At 39.1% G+C, this 26,986-nt stretch overlaps 1 protein-coding gene across 2 annotated transcripts in view; it reads right to left on the reverse strand.

Annotated features, from left to right (window-relative positions):
• Positions 1-25,045, reverse strand: part of LOC121635657 (nck-associated protein 5-like) — a 154,072-nt gene extending 129,027 nt beyond the window's left edge. For both annotated transcript variants that reach the window (XM_041978927.1, XM_041978926.1), the window contains exons 1-2: positions 24,921-25,045; positions 8,465-8,567 (exon numbers count right to left, since the gene is read on the reverse strand). In XM_041978927.1, the coding sequence (XP_041834861.1) occupies positions 8,465-8,567; positions 24,921-25,039 (222 nt within the window). In that variant the 5' untranslated portion in view covers positions 25,040-25,045. The remainder of the gene's footprint in view (positions 1-8,464; positions 8,568-24,920) is intronic.
• Positions 25,046-26,986: the final 1,941 nt, after the last annotated feature.

Below are 26,986 nucleotides of genomic sequence, written 5' to 3' on the forward strand. Positions count from 1 at the left end.
CAAACTTCTCATATTATTTACTGTGGTTTTCCTCTTTGGGCCATTTTTATAGCTACATAGTTAACATAATCTTGGCAACATTAGCTTCCTTGACATCAGCACGGTTATTACAAAATTCATCCACTAGAGGGCAGTGCAGAGTTTACCTCTGAGGTCCCATGTTAGTTTAAGATTAGCAAACCATTAGCAAACATTACGACATGGTAAAAGTCTCAGAAAGAGGCAGCACAGTAGATAGCAGTGGTATGTGTGGCCGATTCTTCTTTGTTCCTTTCATTGGTCACATGGCAGCTGTACTGTGCAACACTGCCCCCGTGGTTTCCAGTGGTACTGCTCCAATTATTCCACTAAACTATGCATCTGCAAGCTCTCTGAATATGCACCAACATATCCCACATGCTCATGCGTATTTAGTGTATTGCTGTACTGATATTTCAAGTGTCCACACATTGTTTTTTAACTTAAAAAAAAAATTAAAGCTGTCATTAATGATGATTTAAAATCTGGCTTTAGCATATACTCTATATACATTTGCTATATTAAGGGACATTAGTCTGAGGGGGAATGTGAATATAAATGTAAATTGCAATCAAAAAGAAATACTTCTGGATAACTGCGAACATATGATCAGATCACACTTTTTTATGCGGTGTGAAGCACCAAAATGGAATAATCAAAGCCTTATTCTTTTATCAGTTTTCTTTTAATGGAGCCAAACAACCGACTTCCTTCTCAGCTGTGGGACTCTCTTGTCTTGATAAACCTCCATTTGCGCCTCGAGTGAGTATAAAGACACAATGAATAACTGTTTGATCCCTTGGGGAGATAACACTTGCTATAGAGAAGAGGACTGTTGTCTCCTTGTCCATGTGGACTTTGGGCCTCTTAAAGGGTCTCTGTGTTCCTGGCAGGAGCACTTTGAAGGGAAACCAAAGGGTGAATGGAGTTTGGTGCAGAGCGCTCATGTTTGAGGAACAATGCATGTGACTCCGAACGCACGCAGCTCCAGTATCAACTTTGATCTCCATCATGATTGGAAGAACCAAGTCCATAATTGGCCCATCAACTCAAAGGACACAAAAGATGGCCTCGTTGGACGAGGGAAAATGGACATCCAATTATAAAAACTGGCAGAAAGCCCTGAGCAAGAGAGGACACACACAGAGAAGAAAACAGTTTGGAACAAACCCAGAAGCCTCTTCTTTTATGTTCCCACTGATTGTTAAATTGTTTTTGATCGAGAGATAAACCTTTAGTCACTGAGGATAACTGTGTGTGTGACCTCCACCTATGTTCAGCAGGCAAACAGAAGCACCTTGTACTACAGTTCAGAGGTTTCTGTACACATTTGTGCACAATACTGTGACAGAGATGGTTCACTTACAAGCTGAGAACAAGCAGATCAGTTAAAGTGTTTGACTAGTTATCAGAAGTTTTTTTTTTACTTTGATTCATGATACGAATCTTTAAATGTTCCTCAAAATTTAACTGGGCCTTGAATAATTTAAAAAGAAAAACATAAAAACTGTCTCTTTGTTGTGTTTTCTTAAACATTTTATATGTTTGCCTCCAAGATGTCAATTTTAACTAAATGGATAAATGACTGGCATTTAACATTACAACTCATGAAGTAGATCCATAAAATGTTGTTCGATTGCTCAAATAAAATAACTTAAGCATCAACAGTAACAGACTTGCTATTTGGAGGTTGGAAAAAGAGGGTTGGTGCTCATTTCAAAACAGCTTCAATGATTATTAAATCATTTTAAAAGCCAGTGGTGGCAGTGTAGTCCCACAGAGCGAGACTGAATATGGGGGATGCCGGGTTTTAGGCTGGTGTCTAGGGAAAAATAACAAGGTTATTATAGCTCACACTGAGGCTCGTGAGAGATGAGACGTTCCCATGAGACAACAGGAGGAAAACGTAACTTTTTCTGCTTCTCAAAGTCAGCCAGGACTTCCGAATTTGGTGGGTTCCCACACCCTGCAGCCCCGTAGCTACCCACATAATGGGTCCAGGTATGTGTGGTATGTCACCTGCATACTGAGGGAGTTGTCAGAGGCCCGACCAGAGGCTGGTACACTCCTGCTGAGAATTTTCATTTAAGCAGTCACAATGAAGTGTGAGAGACTGAGCGCTCAGAGAAAGGAGCTGCTTGCTCCAAGAGGAGTTTAAATCTCTTTATGTAACTGGCTGCCACCCAAATCGTCCAATCAGTGTCGGTCTCGGTTCCACACTTTACAGCACTTACTAAAGAATCACCCTGACACACTTAGTGAGCAGTGAGGCAGCATTCGTCCCCTGAGCTTGGCATCCTGTAATGTCGTGAGAAAGAGGCCTGTGTTGGGGGCGGCATTGTTGCTGGATTTCTACTGTATTATTACACTCAATTAGTTTGAGCAGCTCAGTAATAATATCAAACTTCTCCATTTGTCTTCCTGACAATTTAGGAGCCAATGAGATTAAACTAAGATTTTTTTTTTTTTCCCATCCAAGCAACAAGGTTTGCTTCCTTGCTTAGTTTTTATTGTCCCATTCTGCATCAAGTTGTAATGAGATGTGGGGGGAGAGGAGGAGGAGGAAATCAGCTCTTGCCAAACAAACTTTATGCTGGAATACAATCTCATTCATTTGCACTCAAATTTAGCATAAACCAAACTAATTTGTTTGTTTTGGGGCAGTTTTATTGCCTTCCACTTACCACTAGTGAGCAAGCCAATGAAACATGCTAGATACAAGAGCATGGCAGCAGATCAGCACATAAAAAACTTTATACAAGGAGGCAGCTTGACAAAAACCAGGGGGATTTAGCTGAACCTAAATACTTTGAAGATAAACAGGAAAACACTACCACATGCTGTTTATTCAATGGAACTTACAACTGTTCAGCAAGCATTTAATCACTAATGTGGAGCACTTGTGTTTTCAATTTGGCCTTTTGTTATCAATTATCTCTGAGCATGATTGCACATATAAATGCTGGCAAGGAAAAGGGTGTGGAAGAGTAAACAGCGACATGCTCATGCCAATTTAGGCTTCTTTGGGTTGATGAGTAGAACGTCACGGCTTTAGGAAATGCATTAGACACCACGTCTTTAGATAAAAGTATTTGGGGCTGTTTTATTTGATAGATGTGAAATATGGGCTCTTAGCCTTTGAGACAGACATGGATTTAAAGACTCTGATAGTAAAGAGCACCTATGGAAGTAAAGAGTATCTTTAGCATGGTCTGGGTATGTCAAGGACATTAATTGTTTCCATTCTAACAGCTAAATTTATGCTAACATTATTATATACTTATTCATAAGTGCATTGTTATTATGTTTGAAACTGCTGATCTCAGAGTGAATGTCCATGGTCAGTGTTGAGTAAATCTTTTCATAAATTACAATCTGACTTGTGGGTTGGGTGAAAAAAGTGTGATAATGGAGAAAAACTAAAATCAGCCTCCACATACTTCATCTTCAGTATCTTGGTTTAGTTTATGCACAGTACTGAAAAAGTGCTGGAGGATTCAGCCAAAAGATAAAAATCTTCTACTGTTTTCAAATCACATCTGATTTAGAATTGTAATCAAAGTTTTCCTTTTTTTTCTTTTCTTAAAAACATATTTAACTTATTAAAAACATCATCAAACTTAATGCTTTTGCATGCAAAATGCATATATATGTCTGCTCAGCATTTCTGCTGAGGTGATGAAATAAACAGGCTGTTCTGCCATCTTTGGTATAAACAGCCTTTAAACCAATTCTGCAACATGTTATTACTTGTTCCCAGTCTAAGACCACCAAAAAAAAAAAAAAAAAAACAGCTCCTAATAACTGATAACACTGTACCTCCTTGGGAACACTCCTCCATGCTAGCTGCTGTGTTTACTTTTGCTATGAGTGTGCATGCACTTGTGTGTGTCTCTCTGGGAGACAAGTAGGGAAGAGCTGAGCACGCTGCCATCTACAGAAGGCCAAGGAGAGCGTTTACATAGAAAACAAGTATATTCTCAAAACACTATCAGCTAAAAACTTGGCATATCTCAGCTATTTGAGGAAGCTCAATGAGTGGAGGATAAAAGAAGTGTCATGCCTGAAAAACTATCTACAGCACTTGAACAGGATCTGAAAGTGATGTGTATTAAGAAACAGAAACAAATCCAGCAAAGAACAGACACAGGACCTGAGAAATGCATCTGGACCTTCGGTTGATCCAACGAAGCCTCATCAGATGAAACAAGAAGGCTGGTTTAAGAGGGTTCAGACTGTGTTGAAGAATAAAGCCAAAGTTCCCGTTCTAGTTTTTGCACATAACTGAACAGAACTTCTTTGCTCTTTACCATATTTTCCTTTCACAATGTTTTAGCTTTGCATGCTCTCTCTTCTCTCTATCGTCCTTCTGGGAACTCCAGTGTCTTACCGTACATCCGTGTGATACAGTGTTCACAGCTGCCCCAAAGTATAAATAATGCAGTTCTGGCTGAATCTCCCAACATTTAGTATCAGTTTCCAGACTTTTCAACTCATACCTGAGCTGAAACATTTTATCTGAATCTCTGAACTTGGGCATTTAATTCTTTTTGGTTACCTGGGAAAGAGTAAAACAAATGGTACCACACAGAAAATAACCCAGGTTTTTCTGGGTCTTTGTCCTCTGCAGTTTACTTTTGTAGACTGAACCTCTTCTGAAAGACACCAATATGACTTCATATTGCTGTTTTTCCATCTTCATGACAAAAAAAAAAACATCAAAGGTTACCACAAGGCAGTGTGGTAGAAAACCATTATGATACTAAAGTCATCCAAACATCTGGAACTAAAACTTTGTCCCGAATAAAAAGCTTATTTTCCAACATAATATTATTTTTTACATCTAAATTTTTCCATTTTTGTATGCAATTTTATCACTTTAGATTTAAGGATGAACTACACTCCTGCAACAGCCTATTCGGTGTAGTACGGACTCCTAACAGAGCTACTGAGGTGACCTACTTAGAGCTGGCTGGCAGCATATAGCATCAGCTCACAGTTCGTCTACGGCTGTTGGGCTCGCCGTGTGCGTCCCAGCATGACGAAGAGAGTCTCATCTGCAGGCGGGCATCAAACGATAAAAATAAATAGAGGCACAGAATCAACCCAGCAACACGGCTGTTATGTAATACAAACGGTGCCCTAGTTATTCAGCAGCACTGCTGTATCTGCTGCTGCTTTGAGCTACATACCATGATCCAGATTAGACAGCCCAGTTTCTCTTTAAAGAGATCTATAATGAAACAAAATATCTAAATGCTGATGATGATATGTATCTGCTTCCTTTACACACAAAAAGACATGGACACAAAGACTTCAAGTTGATTCATTTTTAAATAAAGCACACTTTACACATTATTTTAAACCCAACCTGAATGCAGTGAGCAAGCATATGTCGGTTCAGTGCATCATAAATGTGTCAGGTGCTGGTTCCGAATTATATTCTCCAAATTACCCATAGATGATTGATATAGGCTTAATGTGAAGCTGCAATTCATCCAGAGAAGAGCAGACATAAATATTTTACCCATCCCACAGCTGACAAATGGGATTTTGTCTCAAGCTTTGTGAACTAGTTTGAGCTGAAAATCTATCAAGGGGGCGTCCCCGGTGGAAAATCTCCCATCCTAACAGGCCGTGAAACACGTGGAACACCTCAAAAGTGTGAAAGAAACTAAACTGATTTTCCAGATGGAACATGAGCATGATCATCCACGAAAGGAGTGACAACCTTGTGACAAAACTGAGCGAGCAACAATGGATCACTCATCTGGGTCATCTGTTCAAAGTAAATTAATCTGGAACTGAACCAGTTTTCAGGTGACACTGAAGGAAAACCAGAACACGAAAGCTCATGTCTGTCGCCTGTCGGAATTTCAGAAAAAGCGCCTCTTGTGTTTTCTCAGATGCCTGAAAAAATAAATGTATCGGGGGCTCATATCCTCTCAGGAAAAGGACTGTTTACAGGACTTAGAGGGTTTATCTGTGCCAGGACCAGAAACATCATCCATAGAATAATGGCTGACGCTACCAGATTAAACTCTGTGGCCTTAAACTGAGCAATTTTAAGTTGAACAAAAGTTCAGCTGACGGCAGAAATTATATCATAGAAGCATCACAAATAATATAGAACCTATAAATGAATGCTCAGTTAATTCAGTTTTGCTTTTAAAAAGCAGTTTATTCATTTTCAGCTTTAGATTTGCTGCACCAACTGAAGCAGCTTCCACTTTCTGTGTTTACCCATCTGCACAGTTCCACCAGATCTAAGCTGGACCTTTACCAAAAGGCTCCAGGCTCCTCCGTGTCCCACTATTAAAATAAGCCAGCACCCCCATGCTCCTGCTGCTCCTACTGCGGGTAAAAAGGAAAAAGAATGGGTATAGAATTTGCAAAGACGCAGACTAGAGCAAACGTGGAGAAGAAAAAGAGAAGGAAGCAGCGCATGAGATGAAAAGAAGGAAAGAAATAGAAAAAAATGCATGCATGGATAGTTGAGTGGACAAACGTGAGGGTGCTGAATCATAAACCCATATCACAAACATGACCCAGTTTCAGTCTCACAGTAAATCAGGTCACACTGTCTTCAATTAAAGCAATTAAAGCTACAGCTCCGACCAATAACCGCTGCAAAGTGGCAACACTGAGAAAGCCTTCCTGTAAACCACACCATCAAGCCGTCATGTGTTAAAGGAAATTACACATTCACAAAGACGAAGCACTGCAGAGAATGAATTATAAATCAGGACGTGCCTCGTTTCACCAACTACAAACTCCTTCCAGATTCACTCTCATGTCTCAGTTTAGGAAGAAAATGACTGACAGATTCATCGGTTTTATGTTCCAACTCCAAAAACTAATGATATCAAAACTCTTTTGTACGACTCAATGAATATTTGATAGTGAAAATTAGAGATGCCGTTTTGTGTTGTTTTAGTTTAGTTTGAAGTATAAAATGAGATGATGTGTAAAATATGAATTACAAAAAACTGTTCACAAGCCATGGCTGTTAAGTGTGAGATCCTAACAAATCCTAAGGCTGGTTTCTGAAACCCAGCGCTTATGTGACATGGTGGGAATTGCAATACATGAGAACATTTAGTACATTCAGGCTCCGTAAAGAAAATAAAGCAGAAATGTAAAGAATCATGAATGAGAAGGAAGTTAAAAAGTACTGTTTTAGCATTCAGTGTTACATGTTAAGCCCACTTTTTCTGTTATAAGCATTTTTAGCCAAGTTAGCCAAAAGAAGATGTGGAAAGTGGGCATTGTCTAGTTGGAATATTTAGAAAGATGTGGGGTATCGACATGTTAAGGAAGCTGCAACTTCGTGGGCCTGACCTTCTTTCAGATAGAGGAATTTACAGTTATTGAATGGCTGCAAATCAACAGAAGTAGAAAAAGCTTACACCAAGTTGGCACAGGGTTTTCCTTTAAAAAAATATACTGTTGCATGTCAACAGTAGGTCAATATGGGTCAGCACACAGTCAGGTCAAGTCAATAAAGTTAGCTGACCTGTGTTGGCTCTATGAAAACCTGATCGTGAGCAGCAAAGTACACCATAAAAAGAAAAAATGTGACCTAATCAGCATCTATTGGTTAATGTTTTTACCATTTTCAAAGTATTTTTCGCCCTTTTGAACATTTACCATTTAATGTTCAAGCGAATCCTCAGTCACGTCATCATGATGCTATTTTAAGGTTCTTGATTTATTGTTTCCTGTGCAGTGACCGAACTGTATGAACTGAAGGGGAGGGGGTTAAGCTGTCTTTTTTTGTGTGTGTGTTCTTCAAACTCCCATACAGACACAACACAGCAGTCAGTGAAAAGACTGCACTTGACATTCCAAAGAGGCACTCACGAGCAGATTCACCTTCGGTTAACCCTGAGCCAAAACAAATTTCCACTCCTGTGATTTGCAAGAGCAGCCTGGCGTCCAGATAAGGCTGTCAATTACAGGCGGCCATAGTACGGGCAAGGCAAGCATGGCAGGCTGTCCCTTCTCTACTGCTTCACACATTGCTGTGTTTATGTGTGCAGTTTCATTTTAGTGCCCTTGTGTTTGAATCTTATGGTATCTGTGACCTTTCTGTTTCTTATAAGAGGTTTTTTTCTACCTAAACAGTTCATACAAGCAGCTCTTTCCTAGTAAAGTTATATTTGAACTTACATAGAAGATACAGATACTTACAGAAGATAAAACAAATAAAGTGGGTATATGTTAGCCACTAGCTAAGAGAAGACACTTGCAGACTGTTAGCAAAGGTTGCTTTGTGAGAAATGCAGTCCAAACAAACCACAGCTGTGACAGCATGATCCCAAAACACAACAAAAAGATTCATTTAAAAGCTGAGATGTAGACAAAAAAGCATGTTTCATGTAACTGAAGCATAAAGTTCAAACCCAAAGAAAAGCCACTTACACTGACATGAGAATTGACTTACCGGGAGGCTGCTTTCAAGAGACAATCTTTTTAATTGTTCTCTCCTCTCCAGGTGTCTGTTCATGGCTCCTCTGCCTTGCAGTGATCCACACACCTGGGAAGCCCTGGAGGGAGGGAAAAGGGGAAGGAGTAGAGAAAGTCAACAAGGAATACATCACGTCCGGCAGGTCACATTTCCGCTGTCAGCAGGGCTTTCGCCTCGTACATGAGATCAGAGTCCAACTTAACAGGTAGCCACAGATACAGTTTCACAATTATCCCTTCTACTTCCTTGATCTGAGACTTCTGCTGCAGTATCTATTCTCCAAAAGTACAAGTAAGGGAGCAGACTTCTCCTCAGGTCTGACAGTACTCTTGCTGCTCTCTCTCAGTGTCACCCAGGCTTCCCGCCCTCCAACGCAACCCCAAACTCCGAGCTTCAGCCCTTTGTTTTTCTAGCCTTCTCCAAACAGAGCTGGGAACCAGTCCGACCTGGCCTGAGTGCAACCGCAGCAGAAAATAAACACTTTACTTCACGCATACTACTCCTTTACAAAGAAGCCAGGGTTTTCAGAATCAGAGTAAGCACAACACTTCCTCATGGGTGAGAATGAGGTTAGGGGTCAGGTGTTGGACGCCTCAGGGTTAGAGACCCTGCCAGTGCAGTATAACCTCAATTTCCACATGCATGAAAAAATCCTGAATGCAGAAAGTTAGAACTTGTAATTTAGATCTGACAACTTGGATTAGACTGGACATAAAAAAGCTTAAATTAATGTGCTAAATAGTGCAGCTCCTCAGTGTTATTATTGGTTCTGCTCAAAATAAGGTGCAATTATATCTGCCTGACTCTTTACGTCAGTTATTTGCCTCACAAACCTATTTATGCAGCCACACTTCCAAACAGCCCTATTTGCCTTGCTGTAGGCTGTATCCATTACGCCCTGTCTGAGGGTTCATCGGCATGACTGAACATGTCAAACATGCCCACATGTCAAAATGTCATGTTCAATCCACTGCCAATCTGGTGGGTCCGAACTCATTGACACAAAGCTGGAAGCAGGTTCAGCCGCTGAGTTTTCATACATGACACAGCCTCTCTCTGCCCCATTTCTGGGTAGCTCGGGGCAATCCATGGAAGGAAGTTGCCTAATCAGTGAACAGGATGTGGGAGGCAGTGCCTTTAATGAGACAGAAATATCAGAATCCTGCCTGCCTGGCTCTGGTTTTGAAATGACTAATTAAGCAAGTGTGCTGCAACTGATGAAATGCTGGTCTATGTTAAGGATTGATTTCAGTTTAGTCCCTTTCCGACTGAGATGAGGAGAGGAAGTTGAACCCTCAGATCCTCTTGAATTCAAAGAGGGGGAGGGGGCTGTATAGGAAATTGAGAGTAAATGATTAAAATGGATTATAGCATTGACACTAATTGCAGAAACCCAGCTTGGAGAAACTCTGACACCATTTTCCTTGGGGGTATGTACAATGTAGGAGGTAGTGGATCAACTGGAAGCTATAAAGATAAGGCAAACACCTCGTAGGTCAAATGTCAGGGGCAATCAGATAAAACACACTCTTTTCACATTTCAATAAACCAAATGATGATTTGTATTTTTGTTGTCAGTAGCAAGTTTACATGTGAGACCTTTTTAATAATAAAGATGTTAAAGCTGTTGAAAGACTTCATTTCTTTCTTTCCCCCTGTAATAAAACGATGACATTTGTTTCCAAATGGAAATACAGAAAATTACTAACTGGTGTTCCTTCCTCCTCAGTATGTGCAACTGTAGTCACAGAAACATCAATCTGCCTGGAGACAGACTTATAGCCTTTATGTTTAACATGCTTGTCTATGGTTTTCTTTCCAATCTCCTGAGACAACTCTCTCTTTTGCTATGGGGTCCATGTTCAGCGTGGTACACACCATGTCACCAAACAGCACAGTGACAGCCTGTAAATAGGCAGACTGACTGGTTACAAGTCTGAAGAGACCTGAAATGCTAGTTATAGGACACACCTTAGTTTAACATGTCCCAGTGGTCAAATTATTCATTATAATTATATCATGTTTGTCCAGGTCTATTTTCATTCTGCTTATTCTGTTGAACAATTCAAAAGCAACGTCTGATTTTCAATGTATATTCAGTATATATATACAGATGTATATATATATATATATATATATATTTTTTTTTTATTATTTATTTATTTTTTTTTTTACTTTTTTTTTATTATCAGATTTTTTCTTTTGTTAACAGAAGGATGCCAATAATTATGTCCATGTCTGTATCTCACATTTTACTTGGTCTATCAACATCAAACAAAATCTCCACTTTGTAATGACATTAACAGCAGTGCTCAATGTGTATCAAGTTTTTTTTTTTTTTTTTTTACAGTGCTTTGAAAATTTAACTTTAACTGGTGGTGATTAGATTTAAACATTTGACTCGTTCTGGTGCTTATTACATGTTTCATTTTCCAGGCTTTTCCACACAATGATTCCAGGTGTAAAATTCAATGAGAAGTTTGTCAGCTCACCTGCATTATTTTCCTCCTGTATCTTTAGGGTGCTCAACTTACATAACAGCTGCGGATACGTCGCAGACCTTTGATTTATGTACCGATGCAGTGCATTGTGGGATTTGTTGTACTAGTAGTGAATGTGGAGCTAACCAGTGCGCCAACTCAGTGGAGGTGACATGCCTCCTTTTGGAGTTAGCAACCCCTTGCAGAATGACTCACATCCCACCCAGATACAATTCTTTCTTGATAGGCTCTTAGTAGTGATGGGATGTTCGGTGCTTTTCAGAGAGCCGGCTCTTTTGGCTCGGCTCCCAAAGAAGAGCCCATAATTTACCTTAACTTCTCAAAAAATAATGAATTGTGTTCTGAAAACCCTTTTGTGTTTAGCATTTTTATGAGAAGCTTTGTTTTTGCCTCATTTTGTGCATTTATTCTGATACAAAACCACTTACTTTTGTTTAATTATTTCAAGAAAAATCTTATATTGCACAAATGAACAAAAACAGCAAACAAATCCCCAAAACAGAACAAGAATCAAACTCAAGAAAGCAGCATTAATGTCCTCAGTTCAGGTTGGCATTCAGAAAAATAAGATGCCTCATCTTGGATGGGCTTATCCAGTTTCCCCCCTCTGTGAGTAGGGTTTGATGACATGATGCACTCACCCCCATATTCTCCTCATGGCTGTCTGCTGTCTCACTCACAGTGTAACGAATCTACCCCAGCAAAAGGAAAAAAAAAAAACTGGAAGCCGGCTCTCACTCGATGGGAGCCGGTTCTTCTGATTCACTATCAAGCATCGGCTCTCAGAGCCGGCTCTTTCATGCATGGCACATCACTAGCTGTTAGGTAGCTGTATGCTAATACTAAAACTCCCCAGGAAAATATATCAGTAACTTCAGAGCTTAACTTTTAAGCCATTGTCTTATGATTTCTCAGCGTGAGAAATACTACATGCAGCATAGAAATGCTTAGGTCCTACACTCAATGAGTTGAGAGCCCTGAATATCAGAAATATACTAGCTGTAAGCTGCTAGCTGCCATTGCTGATAGATTATTGCTACCATCCATAGCTAGGTTGGCCCAGCATAGATGATAGGTGGATAGCAACTATGGCTTGGCCAACCAGTAAATCTGCAAATTGGGGCAAATTAAAGGCAAATTAGACTTTTTTTAGGTTTAGATTTTATGAAATATTGTACAGATTATTACAGCTAAGGTGATCATCTATCAGCAGGTGTTTACTTTGGGTAATGCTGCTGTAGGACATTTATCACTGCTGCACAAACACTCACACTTCAATAATAAAAACAAAAAACCTGTTTTTATCCAGATCATCAGTTTTTATCAGAGTTTCTTCATCAATGTTGGCTGTTTAACTTCAGTCGCCACATCAGCTAATTAATAAAAAAAATGTTTTAATTCAGAATTATGATGTAGAACATGGTAGATATGTTTTAGAACAGCATGTAGAAGTACATTACATGCTGCATTTACTGACCATTGGACATCAGACGTTTAGCCAAGAGAAAGTCAGTTAACAGTAAATATTTGTAGCATCGGCTCTTCTTTTTGATACAATACAGTAAAAATGGGCAAATAGGCACTCGAATGGTGATTAATCATGATTAATTCATTTGAAAGCTGTGATTTATCTGATTAAACATTTTAATCATTTGACAGCCCTAATTTCTGATCGTAATTAATCGGTGTTGTTCTTAAATGCAGTGGAGACAGGCCACTGTGGGTTGGGGACCCTTGAAAATCCTGGATTAAAAAAGTTTATTTGTGTTCCATTTTAAAACGTCTGTTTCCGATAATCAAAGTCAGCTTGCCTGAATGAAGGTGCAGACAGACTGAATTTTCCCAATTGCCCAATTATCCCTCTAAAATTGTGCCAAATGGTACACCAGCAAAGGTCGGTAAAACCAAGTTGTACACAGCGCGCAGCCAGACAGCCAGAGGAGAAAGTCACCAATTTCCCAAAGAAAGTGAAGTCTGGATGCCAGAAAAGGGAGAGAAAGAACAAAAACATAGGATAAGAAAATGAAGTGAGGGGCAGCTTCTTATTAATTTCTTAGAGAAGAGAGATGAGCAGCACCTGAACTAAATCAGTTTGAGTTTAATCATGACATGTTTGGTATCAACTGATTCCTTTTAATTTCAAGTTTGTGAAGATTCTCCTGACATTGTGTTATCTGATAAACTGAATGCACCAGACCCTGAAGTCTGTAATGTTAATAACAAATGACCTACCATAATTCTTTAAATTTACAAAACAAACAGGAAAGAATTTTCCAACTTTAAAGCCACAGTGACTGATCAATACATCAGTCTAATTATTATATCACCTACTGTTGGTGCTTTTGAATCAGATTTAATACCTTATAAAATATCTAACCTGGAAAAAGGGTTGAAAGGACCGTTTTATAATTATTACTGACTCACTTCATGCAGTGCATTAAAAATAAGGGCATGTTATGAATCAGAAAGTGGCCCTGCGATGGACTGGGGACCTGTTCAGGATGCACCTGCCTCTTGCCTGCTAATTGCTGGGATAAGCTCCAGCTTCCCCTCAACCCTGAACTGGACTAAGCAGTATAGAAAATAGATGGATGGATGAATCATAGAGCTGACCAGCCTGCATCTCCGAAGATACAGAGAAGAATAAGTTCACAGTACAACAGGAGGCAAAATACAAAACATGACTCGTGTGTTCGTTGTTGGACACTAGCAAATGGGTTATTGCATAACAATCATATATACTGAACCTTTCAGCACCACTTTAAAATTGCACCATCAGTATTGGCAAAGGTTAACATCATGGGCCACATGGCACATAGATTTTGAGAAATTATTATTATTGTGAAATTCCCTGTGCCTTATCTTAGTGTTTTATTTTGTTTCTGTTGGTACTTTGAAGACCTAATTGTAACCTTTTTTTACATTTTGTTTCTCTGAGTGCTATATTTTATTATTAAACCTGCTCAAAATTAGTCAAAATCAGTCTTATGTCTTGCTACCGTGTATGTGACAAACTTTTGGTTGGTTTCACCAAATCTCACTCCAGGGAGTTGGAGCCCTGCCTATATTTAGCAAGTTTTCAGACCTCTTTAGCAACTTAAGTGACTAGCGACAAATCTAGCGACTTTTTCTGGTGTCATTGGAGACTTTTAGAGACTGGCATGAAAGAATGTATAGTTTGCTTTTTCTCAGTGAGTAGCGGGTGCTGCTGCAGGCCCCTCCCCAGTCCAAAAGCACAAGAGTCTTGGTCCTCATGCAGCATCAGTCCCAACTCCAATCAGAGTAACTTACTTCTTAGAGTGACTAAGCAGTTAGGATACGCTTGTCAAATATAAATATATGAACTGTATGGCAGACTGTAGGTGGTACTAGATTCAAAACAGAAATTCCTAGCCATAGCACTGATGACTGATTTTAGTCATGATAACTCTTGAAACACATAACAAAACAATTATGGACATATTAGCTAGATTAAAAACTTGAATATTAGCAAAGAGGGACTTTAATAAAGATCTTAGATTCTGACAGAACATAACAGATTACAGCCTCGGCTTGTGGTTTCTGAATTAGCTGTGCTGCTATTACACTGGCCCGGTCTGCACTTGCAATAGTTCTTCAAAGATTGATGGTACACAGCATTCAAGACTGTGCAATATGTTTTACAGTATCTCATCATTTAAGTATTCACTGGGCAGAACTGTGACTGGCTGCTGAAAGTTATGACCATGGCTGCTGTGTGTAAAAAGCAGCGCCACGGCCAATTTTCCTCAGATGACAAACTTGTTGACTATTCACAGGCCATTGATAGTTCTTGGTTGCTTGGTTTTGAAGGAAATGAAACACTTAGAGGCTGCTGGCAATGGTGAATGGTGTTTTAAACATGCAGTGACACTCTCCATTGACAAAATGCACTGTTTTTGATATAACATCTAAATATGCAACCTTTTGTTGCATTTAGTTATAAAGAAAAGAAAAAAAAACTCCCTTTTGAGTTTAAATGAAGAGTGATAAAATGCTTGCAACTGAGACCCATTCAGACTGTCCTCCCTCCCTCCTGATTCGCGGTGATTTACACCAAAAGCAATTACTGATATGTTAAACCAGTCTGGTGTTCGGCAAAGTGACACGCGTCGGTGCCTATAGGCTGCACGGCCCCCAGCCAGCCATCGAGTCATCGAGCCAGCCAGCAGGGTGGAAAGGATATAATCAAAGGAGGCCAGGAGGACGCTGACATCTGGGAGTCTTTGTGTTGTAGGCCTAATTAGATGCCAGGGTGTAGGGAGGAGGCAAGGCAGGATGGTGTGTGTGTGGAATACGGGGGTGGGGAGTTGTTTGAGGTGGGAAAAGGAGGTTGGGGGGGGGGACTCTCTTTTTTAACATCTGCTCCAGAAACAAGGGAGGACCCAGCTGAGGTCACAGAACCCCAGACTGCTCCAAACTATCACAGGGATAATGTGAGGAGGATAACAGCTTAATGATAACACTTAAAGCCATTGAGAGATCACTGTTCTGAAAACAGACTGTGAGCCTCATGGATAAACGGTGATAATAAGCCCAGATTGTCCATGAATATGGATCGTCATGGCTCAGATTTGATACTGTTCCTTTGTAAGGTGGGATGATCTAAGCAGCTGGGCATTATTTGCAATCACTGGCCATTTACTGGCCCTTTTAACTTTTTCAAGAGCCATGGATCAAATAAGCCTACAGTAAAGGTCTGCTCACAAATGACAATAACACCCTTTGTACCTAATATAGTCAGTTATTCTCACATACATGCAAGTCGGCACAAGTCAGAAATTCTTATCATGGTTAGATCAAACAGAGATATCCAGGGGGTGCCTTGAACTTTGGCCCTTCTCAAATGGGAGCAATGGAAATAGGAATGAAAGACCTTCTATGACTAATCATTGTAAATTGATTTAGTCATGGGTTATACATTAAACTGTATTAGAAATAATGCAGCAAATATATTTAAACAAATGCTTGAATTGCTGCCTGGAGAAAAATAATGCAGGAGGGCAAGTCAAAGAACGTAGAAGGGTGTGTGTTTTCATTAGTTTTCAGTTACTGCTTATGTTCTGTCTTAAATCATTTGAAATCAGTGCTCTGAGAAACAAAAGTCTCTAAGCCAATGATGGTTTCAATGATCAATATCCCCTAAAAAAAAGAAAGCATGCCAGGAAGTGCCAGGTCCTGAAAAATGGATGGCAGGGGAGATTGAACATTGATTGGCGCTCCCCCTTTGCCCTAGGACCCAATTCATTTTGTCTCCATGCCCTGTGCCTGGCTTGAATGAGAGGGAGGCTGAAACGAGGTCAACGCAGACGCAGACCCCCCCAATACAGGACCCAGTTCTCTCTTTATTTCACCTCTGAATGATTCATCCATGTTGCCATGTCCTGGAAAAAGAATGAATGACTGGGCAGATTATAGGTTTGTGTCTCGCTTTTAATTCATCTGCTGCTTGGAGGGAAGTGGGAGGGGATACTAAAGTGTGTGTGTGTGTGTGTGGGGGGGGGGGGGGGGGGCTGCTGCTATTACTTTCCATTCATTGAGGAGAAAATTGAAGCATGCAAGTGTCTGATGTGGGATTTAATGTGTGGACAGAGAGGTCCATCTGTATTCAAGCAGCACAGATGGTCTATGCTGATCGGATGTTTTGAGTCCCTCTGCTGGCCAGCTTGTCAGATCCTGCTTCTGCATATGTCCCGGTACAGTTGGCACCACCGCCTCCAGCCGGGCTGAGCCTAACATGGCATTACAGCATTTGAAAGCCTCAAACAATGAATCATATTCCACACTGATCTGTTATATTGTATGCAAACTACAAGCAAACACAGTTGCTGCCACAGTGTGTCAGTGTTTAAACTATGCTGGTAATAATTACCAGTCAGCTCTTGGAAGCTTTCACAAATTATCATACTTGTTGCCAAGGCTACCTGGTCAATTTACCACCTCTGGAAAGGCACAGCGTACTTGTGACAGCATGCATGCATTTGTAGCAATACAAAGATCATGCTGCTAGAATCCGTGTGTCATGTGCAACCATTAAAAGATAATAAGAGAAGTACGAACTTGTGGTTTTAGTTCAGAAAACAGGTTTAGTCAAGCTTGATCTCACCCCCATGCCATATACAAATGATTTATCAGGTCCCTTTGGCATGAAATTACAATATGCCACCTATTTTTCACAGTTATTTTTATTTTTAGCATGTGGGGTTAATGTGTTTTAAGCAAATCCACAAGTTTTCCTCAAAAAACTAACCAAGGAGTTTTACTACGCAACTGAGCTGTCAGTAAGAACAAAACTAAACCACAAACTCAAATCAGTTACCAAACGTGAAACTACCTTAACCCACAATGATCTTGCAGTCAAGCAACTCAAGAATTAAACTCCCCCTACAGATCAAGATATCCACAAGAAAAAAAACTAAACAGCATTAAAACAGGCAGAGGAGCACTTACAAACAAAAACAGGCAGGACAAAGAAAATCCAGCAGTATAACAAACTCATGATAAACAACAGGTGGCAGCAATAAAGTAAAACCAGGTGAGAAACAAGTAAGACAACAAGCAAAGCTAACTGGAATTAACACTGGAATTAACATTTCACAATCACAGAGAAGTTAAAAAAGCACAGTAATGTGAAACTTAAAAGAGGAAATTCAAGCCAGCACAAGAAGGAAGCCAGAGGTGATGACACCATGTGATGTATATGACATTTTCAGGGGGTGTATTTAAGGCTCTATGAGCACATCTGTGTCCCAACTGTTTGTTGCAAATCCTTAAAATTCTCCAAAAACAGGATTTTTAGTGGATGTGTATCATACCTCTACCAATCAACTGTCCATGCATGGAAGACATAATACAAGACAGAAAAGCCTGATTACACACACACACCGGTCACTTTATTAGGTACACCTGTTCAAACGCTTGTAACACAATTTTCTAATCATTTGGCATTTAGTCATGTAAACATGGTTAGGATGAATTGGTGAAGTTCAAACTGAGTATCACAATCAGAAATAAAGTGACTTTGAATGTGGCATGGTTGTTGGTGCCAGAAGGGCTGTTCTGAATTTTTTAGAACTGGGATTTACGCACACAACCGTTTACAGAGAATGGTCTGAAGAAGAGAAAATATCCAGTGGGCAGCAGTTGTCTGGACCAAAATGCTTTGTTGATGTCAGAGGCCAGAGGAAAATGGGCAGACTGATTTGAAATGATAGAAATGTAGTAGTAACTCATATAACCACTGGTTACAATCAGTATATGCAGAATACCAGACCAGAGGCAACTCCTGTCAGAAAACAAAAGCTACAATTCACACAGACTCACCAAAACTGGACAATAGAAGAAAAAAAGTTTACTGGTCTGATGGGTCTCAACTTCAGCTGCCATCATGGGTGTTGTTAGGTCTATTTTAGTCAGTCTGGAACCACCCTATAATGTAGCTCTGTTTGGTTAAAATCTTCGTATGATGTTGTTTTCTGTTGTTGTTGGGCTGGCTTTGAAAGTAGAGACCAGTTTGTTCTCTATCTGTTATCATCAATGAAAAGAAAAAAGTCTTAATAAATATCACTTCTCTCACCTGTATACAGACTGAGACAGGACAGGGACAAAGAGGACAGAAACATCTGCTGAAGACTTGAGTCTGAAGGATTAGACAGGACGTCTGGCCCTCAAAAATATGGTGTTCTGTTACTATATTCAAGTAAACAGCTAAAATGATGTTAACCTGTCCATTAAAGAGAGCATAGAGATCCAGATACAGAGAAAGTTAGATGGATGTGGAGAAAGAGACCAACAGATCTAGAGATAGAAGAAGCAACTCCTTCCACTAGTGAGTTTTATTTAGGTAACAAAGTTGCATGTCCAGACAGATGACACAAAACAGCTGTCCACATGATCGTTTTGGTGCACTGAACATAGCATTTCATCCCTTCATGTGGCAATAATTTAAGGGAAGACAGCCCAGAAAAGTTCTTGTCAGATTTCACTACGATCTTTAAATAATTCCTCAAGTCCCACACAGCTTTGTGTCTACAATAGGTGGGGATCATTGCAATAACTGCTCTTCTGTGTTGCTTTTAACTCATCATCAGATGGTAGGGTGAGAATTTGGTCTAAATAATATGAAAGCATGGATCAGTCCTTTTCTTGTATCAAAACATCAGGCTGCTGATCTGGTGTAGTGATGTAATGGATATTTTCTTGGCATAATTTGGGCCTTTTAGTACCAGCTGGGGATACTTTAACCACCACAGCCTACCTGAGTATTCTTGCTGACCATGTCCATCCTGTAATGACCACAGTGTAGCATCATTTGATGGCTACTTCCAACAGGATAATGCAACATGTTGCAAAGCTCAAATCATCTCCAACTGGTTTCTTGAACATGACATTGAGTTCTCTGGACTCCAACGGCCTCCACAGTCACCAGATCTCAATCTAGTAGAGCAGCTTTGGGATGTGGTGGAATAGGAGATTCTCATCATGGATGTACAGCTGACAAATCTGCAGTAACTGTGCCATCATGTCAATATGGAGCAAAATCTTTGAGGCATGTTTCCAGCATCTTGTTGAATCTATGCCATAAAGAATTAAGGCAGTTCTGAAAGCAAAAGGGGGTCCAACCTGGTACTAGTAAGGTTGTCCTAATAAAATGGCTCATGAGTGTACAATGATGATCTTGTAAAATTGATCTGAGGGGGTTGGAGGACGGAAGTGAGATGGAAGAAAGGATTTTGAATCAAGACACATTGAGCAATGAGCATTAATTCTTAATGGTCACGGGACAAAAAGCTCACTATTTTACCCCATACCACTAAGAAATTTAGCAATTTACCTTCCACCTACACAATATTAAGAATGTGTGGTCACTTTGCATTGCTCTGTGGCAAAGGCTAAGACATACTTGTGTAGGCAGCATTGGTGCATAGCTATTTTAATTATAGTATCCACAAGGAGGATCACAACTGATCGATGTACAGACTCATCTATTTCATGAAACGCAACAAACTGGTAAACATGCAGACATATGCAGATAATATGCAAAGATTTGTCACATAGATCTTACTGAAATCTTACACAATAGTACATATACAAACTATAAGAATCAAAAAGTAGCAAAAACATGACTAGCTTTGTTTCCAAGGAGCTTGCAGCTGTGTTTGCATGTTCACAAGCCAGTAATTGCTCTTGGCATCAAATTCTCAGACAAAACTGCCAAATTTGTCACCATGGGAATGAGAACAGCTTTGAAGAGACTTTTCAAATCCACAATGTTTCAAATACTGACCAAACAGCCAAAAGAAGAAGCTTTGACTAAATAAAAGTGGGACAAAATACATGACTCTTTGCTTATGTCTTTAGTATGCAAGAGAATTGAGAAGTTTATCCTTTGCTGAATGTCCCTTGAACACCATCAGAAAGGTAGTGCTGTTGAGGCTTACTTAAAAAATAGATATGGCAAACAACCAATCATTTCACTATAAATCAGCCTAGCTTGTTTAACTGATTATTCACCAACACTGGTTCCTATGAGGCTAATCACAAATGTCAAACATCTACATTAATGCTGGAAAATTACCCCAAAGTACTCAGTTTACGCAACAAAAAAGTGGAAGGAGTAAAGATGAGCCTGCATATTAAATTAGTATGGAACAAATGGAGCTGCTCATCATGGTTTTATAGTCACAAATCTGTGAGACATGCTAGAGGACAATGAGTGGTAAATCTTTTGATTTGACTCGTGCTTGTAATAACCAGAAAGACATTTGACACCCAGTTCTGCATTTTTAATCACCAGTTTTTATATTCTCACTTAATCTCCAAATGCTCCAGTTCTGTCCTCCCAAGTGCGCCCTTAAAGTTTTAATTTTATTTATTCATCTTGTGATAAATTTTACAGGATTTTTTTTTCAAATGAGCTGCCACTCGAAGAGTGAGCTATCAATATTTAACTTGGCTGAATTGTTCCATAGACAGCCAGTCAAACATGACTGATGATTCATCCAGTCAAGGTGAGAAGATTGAAAAGATTTGTTCTTTGATGCAATACAAAGCAAACACATCAATTACGTCTTAATCAAAACTGTGTCAAACAAGATGAAGAGAATTAAACTGCTAACATGAGAAAGCCTTTTTCTGACGCCTTCAGTGATAAAGATTCTGCCTGAACTTGTCTCAGTGGCTTTAAATCTTGTTTAGTCAGCAGTGTTTAGTGGGGAATTTAATGCTAACTTAAAGAGGAGGAATGGGTTGGAGGTCGGGTGGAAAAAAGAAAAGAAAAACAATGACTACAATGTCGTCATCCTGCTCATAAGGGGAGTCCCTGCTATTCCCTGCGCTTATTCCAACAGATGCGTAGGATGCTTTAATATACATCCTGGAAAAGAATGAACTGAGCTTCCTGTTATGGGACCGGCAACTGTAACCCAGTAAGCTTCAGTCGGCATCATGACTCTCTGCTGAACTGATGATGGCACTTCAAGTTGGAAAAAAAAGAAATAGTCAGAAAAATATACTGAGAAGGCCCAAGGGTGATGCTGCAAGCAAAGAGAGGGCAGAGAAATTTTCCAACTGTTATCAAAATACACAACTGCACCCCCTTCACAGTTTGGTATGTGAGCATCATGCGATGGGCAGCTCACTAGAAAACAGAACACATGCATTTCATCAGCAGGCTACTGACAGCTTGAGAAACAACAGTGTGTTTGTGCATGTGAATGTTCTCCATTGTGCATTCTCCAAGAAAAGAACTGCAGAGAAAATTAATCTTTAATGGCTTTACAAATGATTGAGTTCCAAAGTTACAGATGGGTTTTTGTATAAGTGAACTGATGAACTTGGATGGTCCTTTTTTCTCTAAACAAACCTTAAAATGGTTACATGCTGATTCACTAATTGGCTCATATATGGGTACAACTTGTGAACGACTCACTGGGATAAGCTAACATCATTATATATAGCAGAATTTTTGTTTATGTTTGGGATTTTTAATATCCAAATCAACAAGCAAAACTATGGAGGAGTAAAAGTGCCACAATGAAATAATTAAATATATCATTAAATAACTATTTAAATGTGTCATTAAATAATTAAAATGATAATCAAATACATTAATATGCTATTAAATGTATCACTAATTCATTAAAATACCAATTAATGTATGTAAAAACATATATAATCATTTCACTATTTAATTTATTAATTCATGGTCCTGTGTTGCACTGCATCATTCATTTATTTTATCTGTCAGACTAGTCCATCAAAGTCAGTGGGCAGGGCTAATGCTAATACAGTATGATCCATTACTTTGGTCCTTAACTGAGAGGCTGGAAAGAGATGATGGATGAGTTTTGTGAACTTTTCAGGGAGATGGTGAGAGACATTTTAGAGCTAGAAGATGATGTGGAAGCAGGACCTGCCTACCCAGAGCATGTAGCAAGGAAAGCAGAGAATTCATTGAAGTTGCTGGACCTTTTTCGTCACTTTTCGACCAAAATATTGACCTTAGAGTGACTGCCAGTTTAGAAGAAGTACTCCACCACTTCTCTGGTACCAGGGCACAACAAGCAGAACACACACAGGGACTGGCGTGTTTGGAGTTCTGCAGTTCTGGAGCACCAAGTAGGAGTTCTGTTTAGAGCTTCCACAATCAAATCCATTGCTTCTCTCTGCAGCTCCTTCACCTCGCACACTGCCTGATATTTTGCAGCCGTTAATAAAAGCTTGTTCTATGGGTTTGTTTAATAGAGTATCTAAACCAACGTAGAGGAATAACGCCACACAGTGTACTGGAATGTGTTTACTAGCTCTGCATCGATCCATTATCTGGAGTGCATTTGACTGGACTTGTGTAAAGGGTAACCAATCAGGAGTCAGGATCCGCCCCCTGACAGATAAAAAAAATTCATAATGCACTGCAACACAGGACCATGAAATAATTAATTAAATAGTGAAATAATTATATATGTTTTTACATACATTCATGTGTATTTTAATGCAATAATGATACATTTCATAACACATGAATGTATTTAATTATCATTTTAATTAATTAATGACACATTTAAGTTATTGTTTAATGATATATTTAATTAATTCATTGTGGCACTTTTACTCCTCCATACAAATATCCTGATTTTGGTGCATGCAGTGCCACTCTAAACATATTGCGTCTCTTTTACAAGGACAAGGTGAATGTTTGTTTGATGTTTAAAATTTTAAACTAGTATTTTCTCAAACTTCTTTAAAAAAAAACATTTCTTTTCCTCACACTCTAAGCCACCAATATCTGTATTTTATTGGTGCTTACAGAATCATAGACACTTAATTTACATATTTAAACAAAAACTAAACTATTGTCTGAATTGACTGCAGAAAATGTCCCAGCTTGTTAACTAAATAACAATGTTAGTGAATTAAAAATGTTCGTATTTGTGCTTTCAATATAGCAATTTGTAACCTTAAGCAAGCCATGTGGTCCATCCATTGTAGGAATAGCCAGCACAGCTAGCTAACCCATATATTGTTTTTAAGTTTACTTTTTTCCACACCATTTTTTTCAACTTTGAAGGGAATTGAAATGGCTAATCAGCAATTGGCAACACATTTTAGGGCATAGGGAGATAATAAGGAATGTTGAAAAACATTAATTTCACCCATTTTTTAAATTCTTTCTTGGCATGCGCTAACTGATGCTAGCTTAGCAGTGCTACAACAGGTTTTGATGTGAAAACAGGAGTTTGGCACAGAAATTCCTAACCTAAAACCTTTTCGTATAGGGCACTTTGACATATCTTGGCAGTAAATTTACAGATAAATTAATGATGTTTAATGTTTAATCACACCTGGAAGAATGTTTTGCTACTGTGCATGCTGATCCATTAAGGTTTTCTGTGCAGCTAAAAGAACTCATTCATTATGACAATCATTTCACTTTTTATTTTCATGCTGTTACAAGTGAAAATACTTTCTGTGAAAGAACATTATTAAACAAATAGTCTTATTTACTTGGTTTTGTTTGACTGCAATTAGCTAATAGTAGGCATGTTTAAGTGTGATGTGACAGTAAATCTGCTCAGTGTTGTTGACTTTGCACTGTTGAACGTATCTAACCAGCTAATTCAGAGACCACAAATTTAAAATGTGAGAGGCAATTAACCCATTTTACCCCACCAGCAAGTAGTAGTCAGTCACTTTCTTTATCTTCTGTGAGCTCTAAAACTGTTGTTTTAGCTTTGGGCAGCTAATGCAAGTTTTTAAATAAAAGGATAGGCTGTGTGCTCTAAATGTTATGATCGCATGACCTGGCACCTTGACTTCCTGTCACAAACTTGTAAAAGAGGAAGTTAGTAAAATAGCTTACTTAACAGATAAAACTAAAATGTATTGTACACATATGCTTTAAAGGGTCTCATATATAATGAGAATTATATAACTGCAGGCATCATTTGATGATAAGAGTAACATTAGTTGCTGCATAACACACAGGTGTCAAAGTGTTTGGGCTCTTTATTCTATTTATCTTGTCAGGTTTTTCTTTTTTTTTCTTCTTTTTTTGTTTTGTTTTGTTTTGTTTTGTTTTGTTTTTTTTTATACAAAATTTAAAACATTAGAGGTTTTGGATCTCAGCTTAAAATAACCCAAAAGTAATGTGTGCTAAATCACTCCTACAGTTACGGCTGAAATAGAGGCCTTGTTGAATGCTTTGTTGAAACACTCAAAATTCAGAAGTTAGGGCTTAAGTATGCAAATCATCATTATGTTAATTTAATCATTTCAAATTTTGCTTAACACATTGTTATACACTATGTCACCATGGTGTGAATCACCTTCTGCTCACTACTCCCAGGCTATGAATGAAAAGAAACTAATTTCTTATAATATCAGAAGACAGACAAGCAGGAATTGAAACTTACTCAGTACCGGCCAGATCCTCTCCACTAAACAGCTCTGCAGCTCCCAGACAGTCATTGGTGTTTTGGTTAGGAAGACAACGTGATGATGTGGACTCTCCTTTGATGGCAGTTGAAAACATGCTATTGTAAAGTGTTGTGGAGGGGAAGGAAGCTACGCACAAACACACACACTTAAAGCCACTATTTGCGTTGCCACTGCTGGAAGTCTGCAGAAACACCCAGTAAAACTTGTAAATAGGAGGGAGGGAGGTGGTAACGGTGTGCAGGAGGGAGCTAGGGAGGCGTGGTGGGGCGGGGGGATAAGGAGAGTGAGGAGAAGTTCCCCATTACATCACCAGCAGCTGTTGACAGGCCTGTGTTTATTAACTATCTGCCAGGGCCAGAGGAGTCAAACCACATGGTTTGCACTTACACAGCTCTAAAAACACTGACAAAACAAGACAATGCTTACTTGCCCTAAAACACCAAGCTGACAGATATGCACAATTTGCAGGCATGTGGTGCAGCTTCTAGTAAACAAAGTAAAAAAAATAAAAAATACTGCTACATATTGGTATGTGTATATATATATATATATATATATATATATATATATATTTCCCTATATATATATCCCCTTTATTAGTGTTGAGTTACCTGTCCTCTGTTTACACTGATCATGAGACGTGCTGACTACACTGAGCTGTTTTCCTGACTCAGATAGCAGTGACTGTAATGGTATTACTGCAAAGAAAGAGCTGCTGCTGCTGCTACATTCCTCAAGTGTCTTGGCTTGGCAGAGTCCCCAGCCTCTTAGCTCAGCCTGCATTTCTCTCTCTCTCCCCTTCTCTGTCTCTCTTTCCTTTCTTGCCTTCTCATTTAAATGGAGGCACATGACTCTCAGCTTTACTGCCAAGAAGACTTCTTTATGCCGGCCAGGAGCCACCAGCACTCTGCTTTTCATTGGCCTCTCTGCAGGACTCTCTTTTGGCTGCATTCCTTGCCACCACCCATCCAAGACTTAAGGACCAACCTAATCAGTCAAATCAACCATTTTACTCATGCATTGTTTAGTTAATTTGTCATGTTTGTGTTTTTTTGCAGAATGCATTAGATTAAAGCATGCTGCTTGGGTGAAAAGCCCTTCAGCTTCAACATCAAGCACCCACTGTTTGTCATCTACAACCACGATGAACAAATGGTTCGCATCAGCCCATGGCTGCTGCATTCCTGGGTTTGCAAATGCAGTCGTTTTTCTCGTAATTCCATTCAGTCGTTGCATTCTTCTCCTATAAGCTCACAGCACTGAAACATTGTTCGCCCACAGAGACTGAATTAGGCCTGAAAGATGCTGGGTAGAGGCGAGCTGAAAGATAAATGATGGAAATATCTGACAGACAACAAAAAAAGAAAAAAAAAAAAACCTTTTGAAGCTATGAAGCATCTTGAACATTGGTCATCTTTCCATCAAAAGCATTAAATTATACATAAATGTCAGAAGCTAATTGGATAAAAAGCAGCATTGTATTAGACTGATTGCAATCAAATGTTATGAAGAAAAGTAAAACCACAATGGGATTGATCAGCCTTTCTTAATGGAATTCTTTGATTGTGTAATTGGAGGCTTGTAATTTATGCTTTTAATCTAATAGTAAAGAGGACATGCCTTGAATCAAAGGATACCTGACCTTTTATTTGCACTGTTAATGAGGTAGATTTGTCATATACTGAAGGAAAAAATCTACCAAAAGACAGTTATTTACTGTAAATGTCATTGCTTTTCTTTGAATTTTTACAGGTTGCTGATGAAATCTGATCCCCTGATTCCGTTTGTTACCTTTAACTGTATGAGAATGACCATGTGTGTTCACTTTTCTTCAAAGAACATGGTTTAAAACTACCTTTTCATTCGTTTAATCTTTGTTTTGTTTTTTTTGTTTTTTTTTTTTTGGGGGGGGGGGGGTCATCTACCTCCTTTATTCACTCTTGACTTTTATCTACTGTAGAAGTAAGAGAAGAAATCATGTCTATTCTCATATACATTGATGCACATGTGTTTGTGTCCTGATAGTGCAGCAGGAAGGTAA

The sequence above is a fragment of the Melanotaenia boesemani genome, chromosome 24 (genome assembly GCF_017639745.1).
Source record: "Melanotaenia boesemani isolate fMelBoe1 chromosome 24, fMelBoe1.pri, whole genome shotgun sequence".
In the NCBI taxonomy this organism is placed as follows: domain Eukaryota; kingdom Metazoa; phylum Chordata; class Actinopteri; order Atheriniformes; family Melanotaeniidae; genus Melanotaenia; species Melanotaenia boesemani.